We start from the raw sequence: 13,819 nt of genomic DNA, 5'->3' as shown, positions 1-13,819 counted from the left end.
AAGTCTCATCAAAGCTAAAGAGGAGCAGAAAATGTAAATAGAGGAAGCCAGTAAGGAAAGAGAAACAAAAAAGGTCACCCAGAAAAAGCGCCTGTTCTTGGGCTCCAGCAGGTCCTGACAACAATCTAATTTAGCTCATTTGCAACTTCATCATAAGGTTTTGAGCGAGTCTCTGTTGCTTGCAATCAAATAAGCCTAATTAAAACAATATTACTGCCACTGAAGACAAAAGACTATAAATCCTAAAATCTGGCATGCTTACGCAATTCCCCAAATGTCTGAATGTCTTTATTTGACCTTCTGATAAAGGCCACAGATAAGAGGTAGGAAGAGAGGAATAAAATGAGTCATTGTAACAATTTGGGACCATTACTGGTGTCTGGGCCACCAGACAGCCTTGTCAGCCCACATCTTTCACCTGAAGATGGCCTAGGAAATGGAAAGGCAGGTGCCCTCAGATAATGCCAGACAACTCAACGCTCAGAACCAGCAGCATCTGAGTACCACGTCATGAATCTCTGGCCAGAAATTGGCTCTTCAATGCCTCGGTAAAGCTCAGCATTTGATTCACTTGTTAGTAATTTCCTGATTAAGGGTGGCTTAGTGGTTCTCAACTAGAGGCACAATTGACAAGGCCTGGAGCATTTCTGGTTGTTATAGCTGTGGGGGAGGGGATGATACTGGATCCAGTGGGCAGAGGCTAGAGGTTAAACATCTTACAGAACAGCCCCCCTTCTCCCAGAAAGAATTATGTGGCCCCAAATGTCCGTAGTGTTGAGATTGAGGAACCCTAGTGCCCGTGGCAGGAGAAGCCTGGGCGGAACTGTTGAAGTGGTAGGAAGAGCAGAGGGTTGAAGAAGTTGAGAATCCTGCCTGGGCACAACCCAGGTTGGGGGAAGACGCTGTGCTCTAGCACTGTCTGTGGAATAATGTCATGTCACAGGCAATAGGTGCCAGTAGAGGCCCTGGCCAGGGAACCAAAATAAATCTAAGCACTAGTTTCTTGAGAAGCTGAGCAGAGGCTGCAGACAACGATTGGAGAAACAGAGGCTGAGCCATTTGACTGCGTTCATCCCCCTCCCCATTAGGGGACTTTGTGACCTAATTGCCTATTCATATCAAAGGAATCATTTGCCTTAGGTGACAGGGGCAAGGGGTTAAACTGGGGTGAGCAGAAGATCGGCAAGTTAATAGTAGCTTACTTAAACATACATGGATTTGCAGAGTGATGTTATGATAGATCTATGATGGGATAGTGGGTTCGTTAAAACTAAAACACGCTTTTGTTAAGTTAGCTTTTGGTTGGGTAGATTTCCAAGGAAAACAAGTTTCTCCCCTAAAAAACACGCAGAGCAGGAATCCCAAAGCACTATCAGTCTCAAGGCATGAAGAAGAGAAAAAGCAACACTGCCTTTTCCCCACTTTCCCTCCTTTCAAATTTGTAATTTCTCTGCTGGAGGCTTGCTTTTTCCTGAAACCGAGTCAGGAGAAATCAATGGAACCGTGCTGGGGTTGGAAGAAAAGTATCCAAGTTAGGGCAGCAGAAGGTGCCAGGATTTATGTTTCTGATGTTTCCCATGTTTTGCAGTGTTGCAACAAAGTCTGCGAGTCAGCCTGGGTCATAGGAAGTTCTGGAACGTTCTTGAGCGGGTTCATTCGCGTTTGGTAAAGTCCTAAAAGGAGAGGCTAGAAGCCAGAGAGGCAGCTTCTGCCTGCTTGTTTTAGACGCCACTGTCTATGCCGACCAGGTCTGGACTACATTTCCCAGGATGCCCAATTGCTGGCGCCCGTGCAGGATTGGCTAGAACAACGCGGAAATGACTACGGGTCGCCCAGCAACGGGCGGAGTCCTGGACCTTGACTGGATGCCCACGCCCCTTGCCTGCGGAGAGGAGGTCTCGAGGCTCGGCTCCATCTCCAGCGCCACGGAGGGTTTACCGCTTTTTACTTGCAGCCGAGCGGCCGTGCGAGCTCGTCCGTGCTTTCCCCACAAGCTTCCTGGGCCCCGCCCCCTTTCTCTCCAGCAGCTGCGAAACTGCGGAGCGTGGATTACAGCTGCCGTGTCGGCTGAGGGGCACCGGGAGGCGCAGTGCGCAGGCGCGAGCGTTCGGGACCCGCGGCGCGCGGCGCTCGGTTGTAGCAGGAGTGAGTTCCTGGGCGCAGAGACCCGGCAGTGGGCTGTTGAGCGAGCGGGTGACCCGGCGCCTCCTCTGCAGCCATGGCAGCTCTGCGCTACGCGGGCCTGGACGACACGGACAGCGAGGACGAGCTGCCGCCGGGCTGGGAGCAGAGAACCACCAAGGACGGCTGGGTTTACTATGCCAAGTAAGGGGGCCGCCGGGCCTGGGGCGCACCTGGAACCCTGACTACTCACCTGCCCGGGACGCCGCGCTACCCTCGAACGCCACCTCCGCCGGGAGGGCCACGGGCTCGTACTTCGGCTTGGCCTGGGCGGGCGAAGTGGCAGTGTTGGTTGAAGAGTTTCACATAGAGGGCTGTTGGAGTCCTGAGGACCGGCCGGCCCCCTCTGACTCTTGGTGCAGCAGAGGGTTACTTGGCGTCCCTGCTCGCGCGGTGCTGCCCAGTAGGCAGCCTGCACGGTGCAAGGATGGCAGACCGGCCTCATCCCCTTCCCCTTACAAAAATGCTCATGTCTAGCTCCTTCCTTGGGGGGTCTGGGGTGGGGACTAGGAGTGTGTATTTTCAGCAAATATCTTAGTATCCTATGTGTGTATGTGTGTGTACACGTGTATGCACATATAGAAAACACATAGCTGATTTATTATAGTTCTCAGGAAAGTTTTGGAAGCACCGTTTTCCTATCACTGGCTATGTGACCTTGAGTCTTGGGAAGAGCTCTCAGGCATGGTTTTCAAATCTGCAAAATATGCTGATAGAGTTTTAGGTGAGTTTCTGTACATAAAGCGCTTAGCATGGGTCTGAAAATACTCAGTGCTGGATAACTGCTCCTCTTTCCCGCTCTCTGCAGCTGTGACGGAACCTTCTAGGCCCGATATTAGAATCAGCTGGGGTCTATCTTAAATAGAGCTTTGGGGTCGCCACGGAGACCCTCATGCAGCAGAATGCCCAACATAGGGGATCTTTATCTTTGAAGCTTTCCAGGTGAGGCAGGTTACCCTTGCTTTGAGGAACACAGGTGTAAACCAGTGATTTTCAACACCTGGAAAACTTTTTTTCTTTTCTTTTTTTGAAGTATAGCTCATCACTTGGAAAACTTAAATACTCTTCTTCTGTCTCCCACCTCCAGAGATCCTCATGTAATTTCCTCGCCCCTCCCCCACCCTAATTGGTAGGTTGGAAATTTTCTCAGGTGCTTCTGATCTGCCCTAGGTTGTGGGCCACTCCTGCCTGTGGTGGTTTGGTACCAAAAAAAAAAAAAAAAAAAAAAACCCTTGATGAGTTTATCAGGATACACTGGGAACATATCCTGCCCCAGGCTCTTTGCTGGGCTCTGGTTATATGGAGAGAAATAAGACCCATTGTCGCTTTCCTGAGTGCCCTCCTGTCTTTCTAGGGCTGGGGGAGGTGAGGAGGTGCCTGGGCGGGGGGGTGGCGGGGGGGGGGTTGGCAGCTGAGGTCAAGTCCAAGAACAGGAGGGCAGCCCAGGGAGACAGGGTCCTGGGCCTGGCCTGTGTTGCTGCAAGACCTTGAGGAATGAGGCAGGAAGGACCCAGGTTATTTATGAAGGAGCCAGGCTCCATTGTCAGGGCTCGAGGGTCCACTGAAGACTTGGAGCCAGGGGGTGACCTCGGGTTTGCGTCTTCATTTTTTAAAACTTTTTTTTTTTTTCCTTTTCAGGGCTGCTTTCGCGATGTATGGAAGTTCCCAGGGTAAGGGTCGAATAGAAGCTGTAGCTGCTGTGCCAGATCTGAACTGCCTCAGCGATCTACACCACAGCTCACAGCAACGCTGGATCCTTAACCCACTCAGCAAGGCCAGGGATTGAACCTGCGTCCTCACAGATACAAGTCAGATCCCTTTCTGCTGAGCCGTGACGGGAACTCTGGGTTTACGTCCTTAGAAGGAGGACTTCTGCTCTAGAATGGACATTCTTGGAATGTGGGGGCTGCAGGCAGCTCCAGAACAGGAGGTAGCTGTTCCCTCAGCCTTTGCCTGAAGGGCATGTTCAGCCCCGGAAGCTGAGCTAAAATGTTGCTCCCCCCTGAGAGCATCCACAGGCACGGGGGTCTGTGCCCTCTTCCTGGCACCTTGCGATCCCTTGTATGTGGTTTTCTGTGCTCTCCTTGGCCCCGTTTGCTCTCTGGCCGTCCCCAAGTTGTCAAGTTCACGAGGGCAGAGACCTTTTCTCGTTCCCCTCCCTATGCCCCACGCTTCGCTTGCAGGAGCCATGGAACAAGTCCATGGGGAAGAGTGAGTGCATGAGTTCATCTGGCGAGGGTTTCCTGCGGGCCTCCCTGGCCAGGTGGCCTTAGGCCCCAGGAGTGCAGAGAGGCACACAGCCTGCTTCCCAGCTCCAGTTTTTGGGGGCTCCTCTGCTCCGTGGCTTCCTTCTTCTTCTTTTTTTTTTTTTTGGCTGCACCTGTGGCATGCAGAAGTTCCCGGGCCAGGGATCAAACCTGTGCCACGGCAGTGACAACACTGGATCCTTAACTGCTTGGCCACCAGGGAGCTCCCTGGCTTCCTTTCGAGGCGCCTGGAGCCTCAAGTTAGATCTGGGGGCTCTTTTCCCTGTGCTCACCCCATCTTTTCTCCTTTGTCTCACCTTATGTTGGGTGGCCTTGCCCATCTGCTTGCTTTCTGAATGGTGTCCCTGCTTCCAGTAAATAAGACCTGCACACCCCAGCCAGCTCTCCCACAGCTTCTGGGGATCAGTGGTGCATATATGGTCTGAAAAATCCCCACCCACAGCAGTGTCTGGTCCTGGTGTTTGCACTGACTGGTGACAAGGCTTGGTGGGCTCCCAGCTGGGGGCGAAGTACCTGTCTCTAGATGTCCCTCGAGTCCTTCTGGCCCTCTTTTCTTTGGCTCAAGGTTGAAGGATACCTCTGACTGATCCTGACCCTGGATTCCCAGAAGTCCCCCTGGATCTCTTCTGACCTGCAAGCCTCCTGGTTTTTCTTCTCTCTCCTAACTCTGGAAGGCCACTCAGCCCTTGAGGTTTGGGGATGTGGCTCAGGGGCCGTCCGGAGATTTGCCCTCGGAGTCCACGTGGTCTTCCTCCCACTTCCTCAGGGTCTCGCCAGGATGGAGCACGGAGCTCCCCAGGAGACCTCTGGTGTCTTTTGGGAACCACCGCTTGTAGCCGCGGCCCTCTTCTCTCCTGTGGGTTGTTGCCCCTCAGGCTTCCGCACACGCCCCACCGTGCAGTCAGACCTCAAGGGCACTCGGTTCACATGGCTCGTGGTCCCCCCAGGCTGGGCTCCAGGGAGGGGACGTTGTTGCTGCTGAGAGCAGACTTGTCACCAGAGAGCACAGGTGGGCCTTTCTCTGTTCCTTAACCAGGGGCTGGGGACAGAGGATGAAGTCGGGGCTGTTGCTCTAGTTAGGTGCCTGGCCTTCCTGGGTCCCCCCCTCCCCCGCTGCTTTTCTTCTGAAGCCCAGGCCTCTTGGCAGCAGAGGGACAGCTGGCCTGTCCCAGTGTGGGCTGGTCCCTATCCACTGGCTCTGGATCTCCCAGTTACCTTCAAGAAATGGCGCAGCAGAAGTGAATCTGACGAGTATCCATGAGGATGTGGGTTTGATCTGTGGCCTGGCTCAGTGGGTCGGGGATCTGGCAGGTGTTGCTGTGAGCTTGGGTCTAGGTCACAGATGTGGCTCAGATCCTGTATGGCTATGGCTGTGGTGTAGGCCTGCAGCTGTAGGTCTGATTTGACCCCTGGTCCCAAAAAGGGGGTTAAAAAAAAGCCTTAGAAGAGAGCATATTTGAAAGTGATACCCATGTAATGTGCTGTGAATTTAATTTTGGTCCCTTTGCTTTAAATTAAATTCAGTGTTAATTATCTCTTTAAATGACAAAGAGCTTAGTGAAAGAAAAGGAAAATAAAAGAGGGCTTCCATTTAAGGGAGAATAAGATAACAATTTGGGGACATGCGTTGTAATTTTTGGTTCATTAAAAAGTCATTCTAGGTTACAGTTAAAAAGGAACACCTTTTAATGAATTTTTATATAAAAGTTTATTTAAAAGGCTCCTTCTCGTGGGGGAAGGCACAGTTCTTCTTTCTGCACCCATGTTAACGCCCTCAGTCCTCTGTTGGGCCATCATTATCCCCTTTTCACTGATGGGGAAACTGAGGCACAGGGAAGTGGGTGGAAGGAGCAGAAAATGTGGCCTCAGGCTCTGAAAGCCTCGCCGCCAAACACAGTTTTGTTTTGTTAGACATCAGGCTCTCCCCCGGGACCCTGTACCTAGCGGGTAAGGGGTGGGATTGGTGGGCAGTCTGGAGACGCTTGTTGTCACAGCTGTATTGGCATCTGGCAGGTAGAGACCAGGGTTGGTCTTCATGGCAAAAGAGTGATTTGGGCCCATGTTCGGGAGTGCCTCGGGCAGGGGCTGGAGTCAGGCTGTCCAGGAGAGGGTTATCCTTCTGGGGAGTCAGGACTCCCCGGGGCCGGCAGGGTTGGACGCTGGTAGTTGGACAGGTGGCAGCTGGTCCTCACTGCGGACACCCTCTCTTTGTAGGGTGACGGTGTTGTTCACCACTCGCTGTCCCAGGTGTGTGTTTCTTACCTTCCAGTGGCTCCAGCAGGTGGGTGTGGAGCCGGGAGACTGGTGACTGCATGCAGGACGTATGGGAGCTCAGGTCTCTGGCCTTTTGTGTCCATTGTCGATGGTGTCCCTGTGCTGGCCACTAAAACTTGGCGAGAACCCCGGAAGCCACAGTGTTTGGAAGGACCCTGCTTTTAAAAACATTTTTTAATTTTTTAAATTTTTTTGTTGCGCCCATGGACATCCCCGGGCCAGGGACCAAACCCGCACGCGCTGCCGTGGTGACGATACTGACTCTTCCACTGCTAGGCCACCGGGGAACTCCGAAATGACTTGCATCATCTCACAGGCGCGGTTGCACGCGCTCTGTATTTATTCTCTTTACAGTAAGGGGTCGGGAAGGACCTGGCTGCCAGTGATGAAATAGTATTTTCGGAGTTCCCATCGTGGTGCAGTGGTTAACGAATCCGACTAGGAACCATGAGGTTGCGGGTTCGGTCCCTGCCCTTGCTCAGTGGGTTAAGGATCCGGCGTTGCCGTGAGCTGTGGTGTAGGTTGCAGACGCGGCTCGGATCCCGCGTTGTTGTGGCTCCGATTCGACCCCTAGCCTGGGAACCTCCATATGCCGTGGGAGTGGCCCAAGAAATAGCAACAACAAAAAGACAAAAAAAAAAAAAAAAAGTATTTTCTACTGTGGCCTGAGCGTGGGAACTTTGCGTGCCTCCCGCAACATCTAGCTGTTTCTGTGAAGAAGCAATGTTATGTTTTTCTCGGGACTTGATCCTTACCTGTGGACATGCGTCACTGGTCAGTTACTGGCTCATGGTGTTTGTGATAACCTAGTGCTTCTGAGGTGTCTCGCTGGTGCGGCCTGGAAATCGGAGGGGTGCGCATATCTGATTGGTTCACAGTGGTAGAACTTTGGAGGGCGTTTCATGCGCTAAGTGCTGGGTTCGACCCTTTAGGTCCAGTAGCCTCGTGACGTCTCGTGACGTCAGTATGAGGATTATTTCCGTTTTGCGGATGAGCAAGTTGAGTGACTTGACCCAGAGGCACACGGCTGGGTGACCTACGGGGTCGCCTTCCTGCCTGCCTCATTACCTCGGATGCAGTTCGTTCCAATTGCGTCTGAGGTGGTGAAGAATGAGGTGTAAGATGGGGGGAAAAAAACCCAAAACCCTTAAAAACCCAACACTTCGGAGTAGTATCTGTGAAAAGAATTCATATTTAAGGAGATGAAGCTTATATCTAAATGATATCTACATATCAGCCTTGTGTATTAGACTATAGTTTTTCAGTCTAACCTGGAATGAAACTAAAACAGATACAAAACTGAACTCCTCTCTAGATAGTTTGAGTGTCTGATGGAGGTTCCTAGGATTGGCCTCCAGCCGAGGTGGGCGTCGGTTCCTCCAGCCTCACCTCCAGCTCATAAATGCTGGAGCGTTCCACAGACTGCTAGAAAATCTCATCTTCCAACCTAGAAAATCTAATCTGATGCAAACAGCAATTTTATATTCTGAATTTTTCTTTCTGAACCTCTGACTTGACTGTTCTTGAGAGTATTGTTTGGGAGAGAGAAAATGAACGCAGTTGATTAATTTCTGATTAATGGGGACTTACTATTCTGTGGATTTTTTTTTTTTTTTTTTAAACAGTCACACGGAGGAGAAGACGCAATGGGAACATCCGAAAACTGGGAAAAGAAAGCGAATAGCAGGAGGTCTGTATGCTGTCATAAAGCAGAGAGGACCGGGCATTGAAAGCCTGGATGGGAGAACTGTCACAGGCAGAGAGGGAACCCTGGTGGAGCGGAGTTCTCCTTCTGGGGACCTCGGGGAACTTGGCAGAAGGAAGTGGTCAGGTCTTGGGTTGGGGTAGTAAGGAGGATTTCTTCCTGGCCTTTCATAAAAAGGTATTAAGTTAATCGCAGCCTTGAACTCACAGTTTAGTAGGTTTTTCTATAGTTGCACTGTTGGCAAAATTGTTCTTGGTTCCCGTCTCGGAATGAAATACACCAGAATTCTGTAAAGCTTGTTGTGATTGGTCGGTGCTTCCGAGTAAGTGATCCATGGAATAGACGTCTAGGGAGGTTTAGGGTCCAAAACCTTCAAGAGGTTTGGGATCTGTTTGAAAGGACAACATAGAGTCACAGGAAAAGGAAAGGAAACTACGATACCATGTAAGAGTTATCACAAGTCCCAGCAGGAGTGGGATTGGGTGCCCGGACGAGTGTGGAAATGTGGGTAAGTCATTCAAGGGAGAATCCGTGTGGATGGGATCCATCGGGAAGGGGTTTTGTCCAAAGCCGGAGCTGAATGGAGTGTTGGAGAGTCATTAGGAGTGAAAGAGGCTACGTTGGAGCAAGAGGGAGAAAGGCGGAGTCGGGTGGGGGTGAAGGGCCGTCTGTGTCTGTCGCAGCGGGACCCTGTCCTGTCCTTTTGGTCTGCTGGGCTGGGTCAGGGAGAGCGTGGCCTCTCCTGCCCTGGGCCGGGGGCTTCAGTTCACCCCACACGGACCCTTGCTCTTTTTCTGTTTCAGATTTGCCCTATGGATGGGAGCAAGAAACCGATGAGAAAGGACAAGTGTTTTTTGTCGAGTAAGTGTCCAAAAGGAAACTGATGCTCAGCCGGTTTTGCTTTCTAATAGGAATTTTTTTTGTGTGTGAAAAGATTATACCTTGTAAAAAAAAAATGTAGTTTATAATGGCAGTCCAGTTATAGCAGAAATAGCTGCTTTGAACCGTTATTAGCTGTTAAAAGTATGTTGTATATAGAACATACTTAGCAGAAATAACTCCTTTTAACAGAAATAGTGGAAATAACTGCTTTTAACAATTTTAAAATTGTTAAAACTTTAAATAGAAATAAGCAGAATAACTAGCAGAAATAACTTCTTTTTAGCAATTATTTCTTAGCAGAAATAATTAGTTTAACAATTTTTGAATGTTTTCTTAGCAGAAATAACTACTTAGTTCTTAGTAAAAATAACTACTTTTAGTAGTTAGCAGAAATAACTCCTTAGTAGAAATAACTGCTTTTAATAATTAAAAGTTAATTGTTAGCAGAAATAACTGCTTTGAACAATTTTTGGATTTTTTTCCTTCCAGTCTTTGTATATACATGCTTAAAAACAAAAGACTATATTGTGTGCACTGTTTAGTAAACCTTTTTTCCCACATTTTTCTTGTGAGCATTTTCTTACATCCTTATAACTTTTTCAAGAAAATGATGTTTAATGGCGATAGAGAATTGTTTCATGTGATAGAGTGTAATTTATCCCATTTCCTCCTGGGGGCGTTGATGTTGTGAAATCCTGTGATAGGCTCCATACAGGCAGGAGTGGTTTTAACCGCACTTGACAGATACTACTATTTTTTTTTTTTTTTAATGGCCGCACCCGTGACGTATGGAAGTTCCCAGGCCAGGGGCTGAATCTGAGCCACGCTGTGACCTATGGCACAACTGCAGCAATGCTACACCCTTTAACCCACTGCCCCAGGCCGCAGATTGAACCCGCATCCTCTGCAGTGACCCTAGCTGGTGCAGCTGGATTCTTAAGCCATAGCGGGCACACCTGATACTGAATTTTTTGTTTTTGTTTTTTTTTTTAAACAAATTGAAGGTTTGTTGCAGCCTCTCCTCGAGTCAGTCTGTTGGCTCCATTTTTCCAACAGCATTTGCTCAGTTTATTTCTCTGTCACATTTTGGTAATTTTTGAGATACTTCAAACCCCCCACCAGCAAAGATTGACTCACTGAAGCCTCCAATGATGGTTAGCGGTGTTTTTTTTTTTTTTTTTTTTTTTTTTTTTTTTTTTAATGAGAGGTGCAATGTTTATTTCAGGTTCTCTCTTTTTTTTTTTTTTTTGTATTTTTTTTTTCCTTTTTTGTCACACAGGCAATATGTGGGAATTCCTGGGCCAGGGATTGAACTTACGCTGCACAGCAGCAACCAGAGCCACAGTGGTGGGAAGGCAGGAGCCTCAACCCACTAGGCCATCAGAGAACTCCTGGTTAGCAGTTTTTTTTAAGCAGTCAAGCATTTGTTAATTAAGGTACGTAGATTTTTTTTTTTTAGACACGATGCTGTTGCAAACGTAATAGCTGACAGCATGGTGTAAGTGTAACGTGCTCTAGGAAACCACAGCTTTTGTGTGACTCGGTTTGTTGCTGTGTTCACTTTATTGCATTGGTCTGGAACTGACCCTGCAATGCAAGGTGTGCCTGTAAAGGTAAATAATGTTTTGAGCAGCCTTGTCTATAAAACTATCTTTAGAATGATTCCAGTAACAAAATGTAGTAGTAACCGCCTGCCCAGCACCTAACAGGAGCCAGACGTAATTTTCACCACCTTATGCCTGGAATATTCGCTCCCTCATTCCCCAGAGTGCCCTAAGGGAGGAGGGTGCTGGCTGGCTGGCCAGTCGTCCCCCGATCCTGCTAGAGTGACATGCCGAGAGATGCTCAGCAACCAGTTCCCTCTGGGAACAAGCCCAGATTTGTTCCTGTGGTGGAAATACTTTTACCACAGCTTATTCTCGCTCCTGAGGTGAAGTCAGGGAGGAGCTGGCTCCAGGTCTGCTCTGTCCTCTGTATTGACATGGAGGGCAAAAGGCTTCCCTGGCAGCTCTGGTTATAAATCAGAGGGAAAGTTGGGTTATCCTGGGTCTTAATATTTATGGAGTGATGTGTATAGATTTTAAACTGTATATCATTTTATAACACACTCGCATAACAAATGCATTTTAACTCAGGAAATCTCTTTCTGGGGCATTTTTAATAGTTTTTAACATCTTCTGAGGTCTACCTCAAATCCCAAGATGACATTTAAAATGTAAAAAATAGGAGTTCCTGGTGGCACAGCAGGTTATGGATCCAGCGTTGTCACTGCAGTGGCTCCGGTCACCGCGGGGGCGCAGAACCTGCCATGGGTGCAGCCAAAAAAATGTAAAAAATAAGTTCTATTATATAAGGATCACCCTGCTAGTAGCTGCAACATCCATATGCTCCAGGTACGGCCAAAAAAAAAAAAAATTTATGTATTATATATTAATCCATACATACCGATATATTTTGGTATTGTTTCTACAAGATTTAGATCAACTGCGAATTGAGATTAGAGTGTGTGTGTGAGTACAATCTTAAATGGAAAATTCATAGAGTTTTAGTGGTTGGCTGGTCTTGTAAATGCTGTCAAGTCCTTTATCATTCTGAGTTTTCTACTTGTCTGCCCATCTTCTTAGGCTCTGGCACATAAGAGATTTAATTGAAATCCACCGACAGGCGTGCCCACCTAATCTTAGAGCCACATTTACATGAATTAAAAAGAAACTCAAAAGCCGTCTCTGTTCTTGAGATCTGAGGGTACATGGCCAGTGGCCTTGTCTGTCACAGCCTATCTTACGGGCAGATGCAAAGAGACGGTTTGAGACCTCTTCTTCCTGGGCAGGAATGTCGTCCTTCTGGAGACCAGAGGATGGACTAAATGGACCCCAGGTCTTTCTGGGGCTAAAAATAAGCCTTTTTCTTAGAATGGGAAAAAATGGGCCTTGCCTGTAGCCTCAGCTGGAAGCTTACCTTGTTAGACACGCCTGTGTTCACTCCCACGGGTTCCTTTGCAGCCACATAAATAAGAGAACGACCTACTTGGACCCAAGACTGGCATTTACCGTGGACGAAAATCCTACGAAACCGACCACCAGGCAGCGGTACGACAGCAGCACGACCGCCATGGAAATACTCCAGGGCCGGGATTTCAGTGGCAAAGTGGTCGTGGTGACGGGCGCCAACTCAGGAATAGGTAGGCCATGAACTGACCGCGGTGTTGTGACTCCTGTTGTCACTGCTCGGGTGACATCTGCTTACATCCGACTCTAAGGAAATGTTTATGAGTGAGTCTCTCCCTTAACAAGGTACTTAGAGCCTCTTGGTCAGGCCCGGTGTGAGCGGGGAAGGAAGGGCTGACCTTGAATTCTCTGCAAGCTGACCGCTCAGCACAAGGCCGTGGCTGTTTTGGTTTGCAAGGATTGGAGGCGGCAGGCTCTGTCGAGGAGTTTCTGGCGTGGACTGCTGGTGGCCTGAGGACACATCCGGCCCAGCGTTGATGGGTAGTGGACTGTCGGGGGGAGCAGCAGCGTGTCGGGGCTCTGGAACAAAGGACCCTGCTGGTGTCGGCTGGTCACTGCCAGTGTCATTTTCCTTTGGCAACAGGATCTTATTTCTTAGCAGAGGTGGAGAATTAATTAGTCGTTGCCTTGACCTCTCCATTAACCCTGTGAGTTGACCGTGTTGAACCAGGTGACAGCAGGGAGGGCGTCCTCTCCCTGGCATCATGGGCCCGTAAAGGAGCCACGGCGACGCAGATGCTCGTGCCATCCGTCGCCGTTTGGTTTTCTTCTTGGTCCCTTGCCATCAGTTTCTGAATCTGTAGGAACCAGCTGCTGTGGATAAGGATCTGCGTCTTTAGGTTAATTTACGGAGACAAGAAAAGGGACTGTGGCCTGGGCTTCAGCTGTCGGCTGGCAGGTTCTCTCTGTCCTTTTGGCCCTTCACAGCCCCTGGTCTCCTCGCTCCCTTTTCCATCTCCTGTGCTTCTCCTTTCTTGGTCTTTCTTTTTTTTTTTTTTTGCTATTTCTTGGGCCTCTCCCACGGCATACGGAGATTCCCAGGCTAGCCACCAGCCTACACCAGAGCCACAGCAACGCGGGATCCGAGCCGTGTCTGCAATCTGCACCACAGCTCACGGCAACGCCGGATCGTCAACCCACTGAGCGAGGGCAGGGACTGAACCCGCAACCTCATGGTTCCTAGTCGGATTCGTTAACCACTGCGCCACGCCAGGAACTCCTTCTTGGTCTTTCTTAATTTCCAGTGACCCCTTCCTGAACTTGGGGAAACATTCCCAGGTATCATGAGGGGAAGTACATTTGTAGAGGCTCCGTTTCCGTTGTGAACTAGCCCAGGGTCTGAAACCTAACAAGCCCCAGTCCCACTGCAGAGCCTGTGCTGTACTTCTTGATGAAGGCAAAGAAGCAAATGGGATTTTTTTTTAAATTGGAGAGGGCTTTATTGAAAATCAACTCTCAGACCTTATCCTAGGCTGAGGGTTTGTTCACTCCAATTTTCTGAA

General features: G+C 49.3%; 1 protein-coding gene across 9 annotated transcripts in view; it reads left to right on the top strand.

Annotated features, from left to right (window-relative positions):
- WWOX (WW domain containing oxidoreductase) overlaps window positions 1,861-13,819 on the top strand; it is a 960,840-nt gene continuing 948,881 nt past the window's right edge. For all 9 annotated transcript variants that reach the window (XM_021097054.1, XM_021097057.1, XM_021097055.1 and 6 more), the window contains exons 1-4: window positions 1,861-2,325; window positions 8,348-8,412; window positions 9,231-9,288; window positions 12,312-12,490. In XM_021097054.1, the coding sequence (XP_020952713.1) occupies window positions 2,219-2,325; window positions 8,348-8,412; window positions 9,231-9,288; window positions 12,312-12,490 (409 nt within the window). In that variant the 5' untranslated portion in view covers window positions 1,861-2,218. The remainder of the gene's footprint in view (window positions 2,326-8,347; window positions 8,413-9,230; window positions 9,289-12,311; window positions 12,491-13,819) is intronic.

Source organism: Sus scrofa, chromosome 6 (assembly GCF_000003025.6).
Source record: "Sus scrofa isolate TJ Tabasco breed Duroc chromosome 6, Sscrofa11.1, whole genome shotgun sequence".
Lineage (NCBI taxonomy): Eukaryota > Metazoa > Chordata > Mammalia > Artiodactyla > Suidae > Sus > Sus scrofa.
This window is presented reverse-complemented; position numbering and strand designations above follow the sequence as displayed.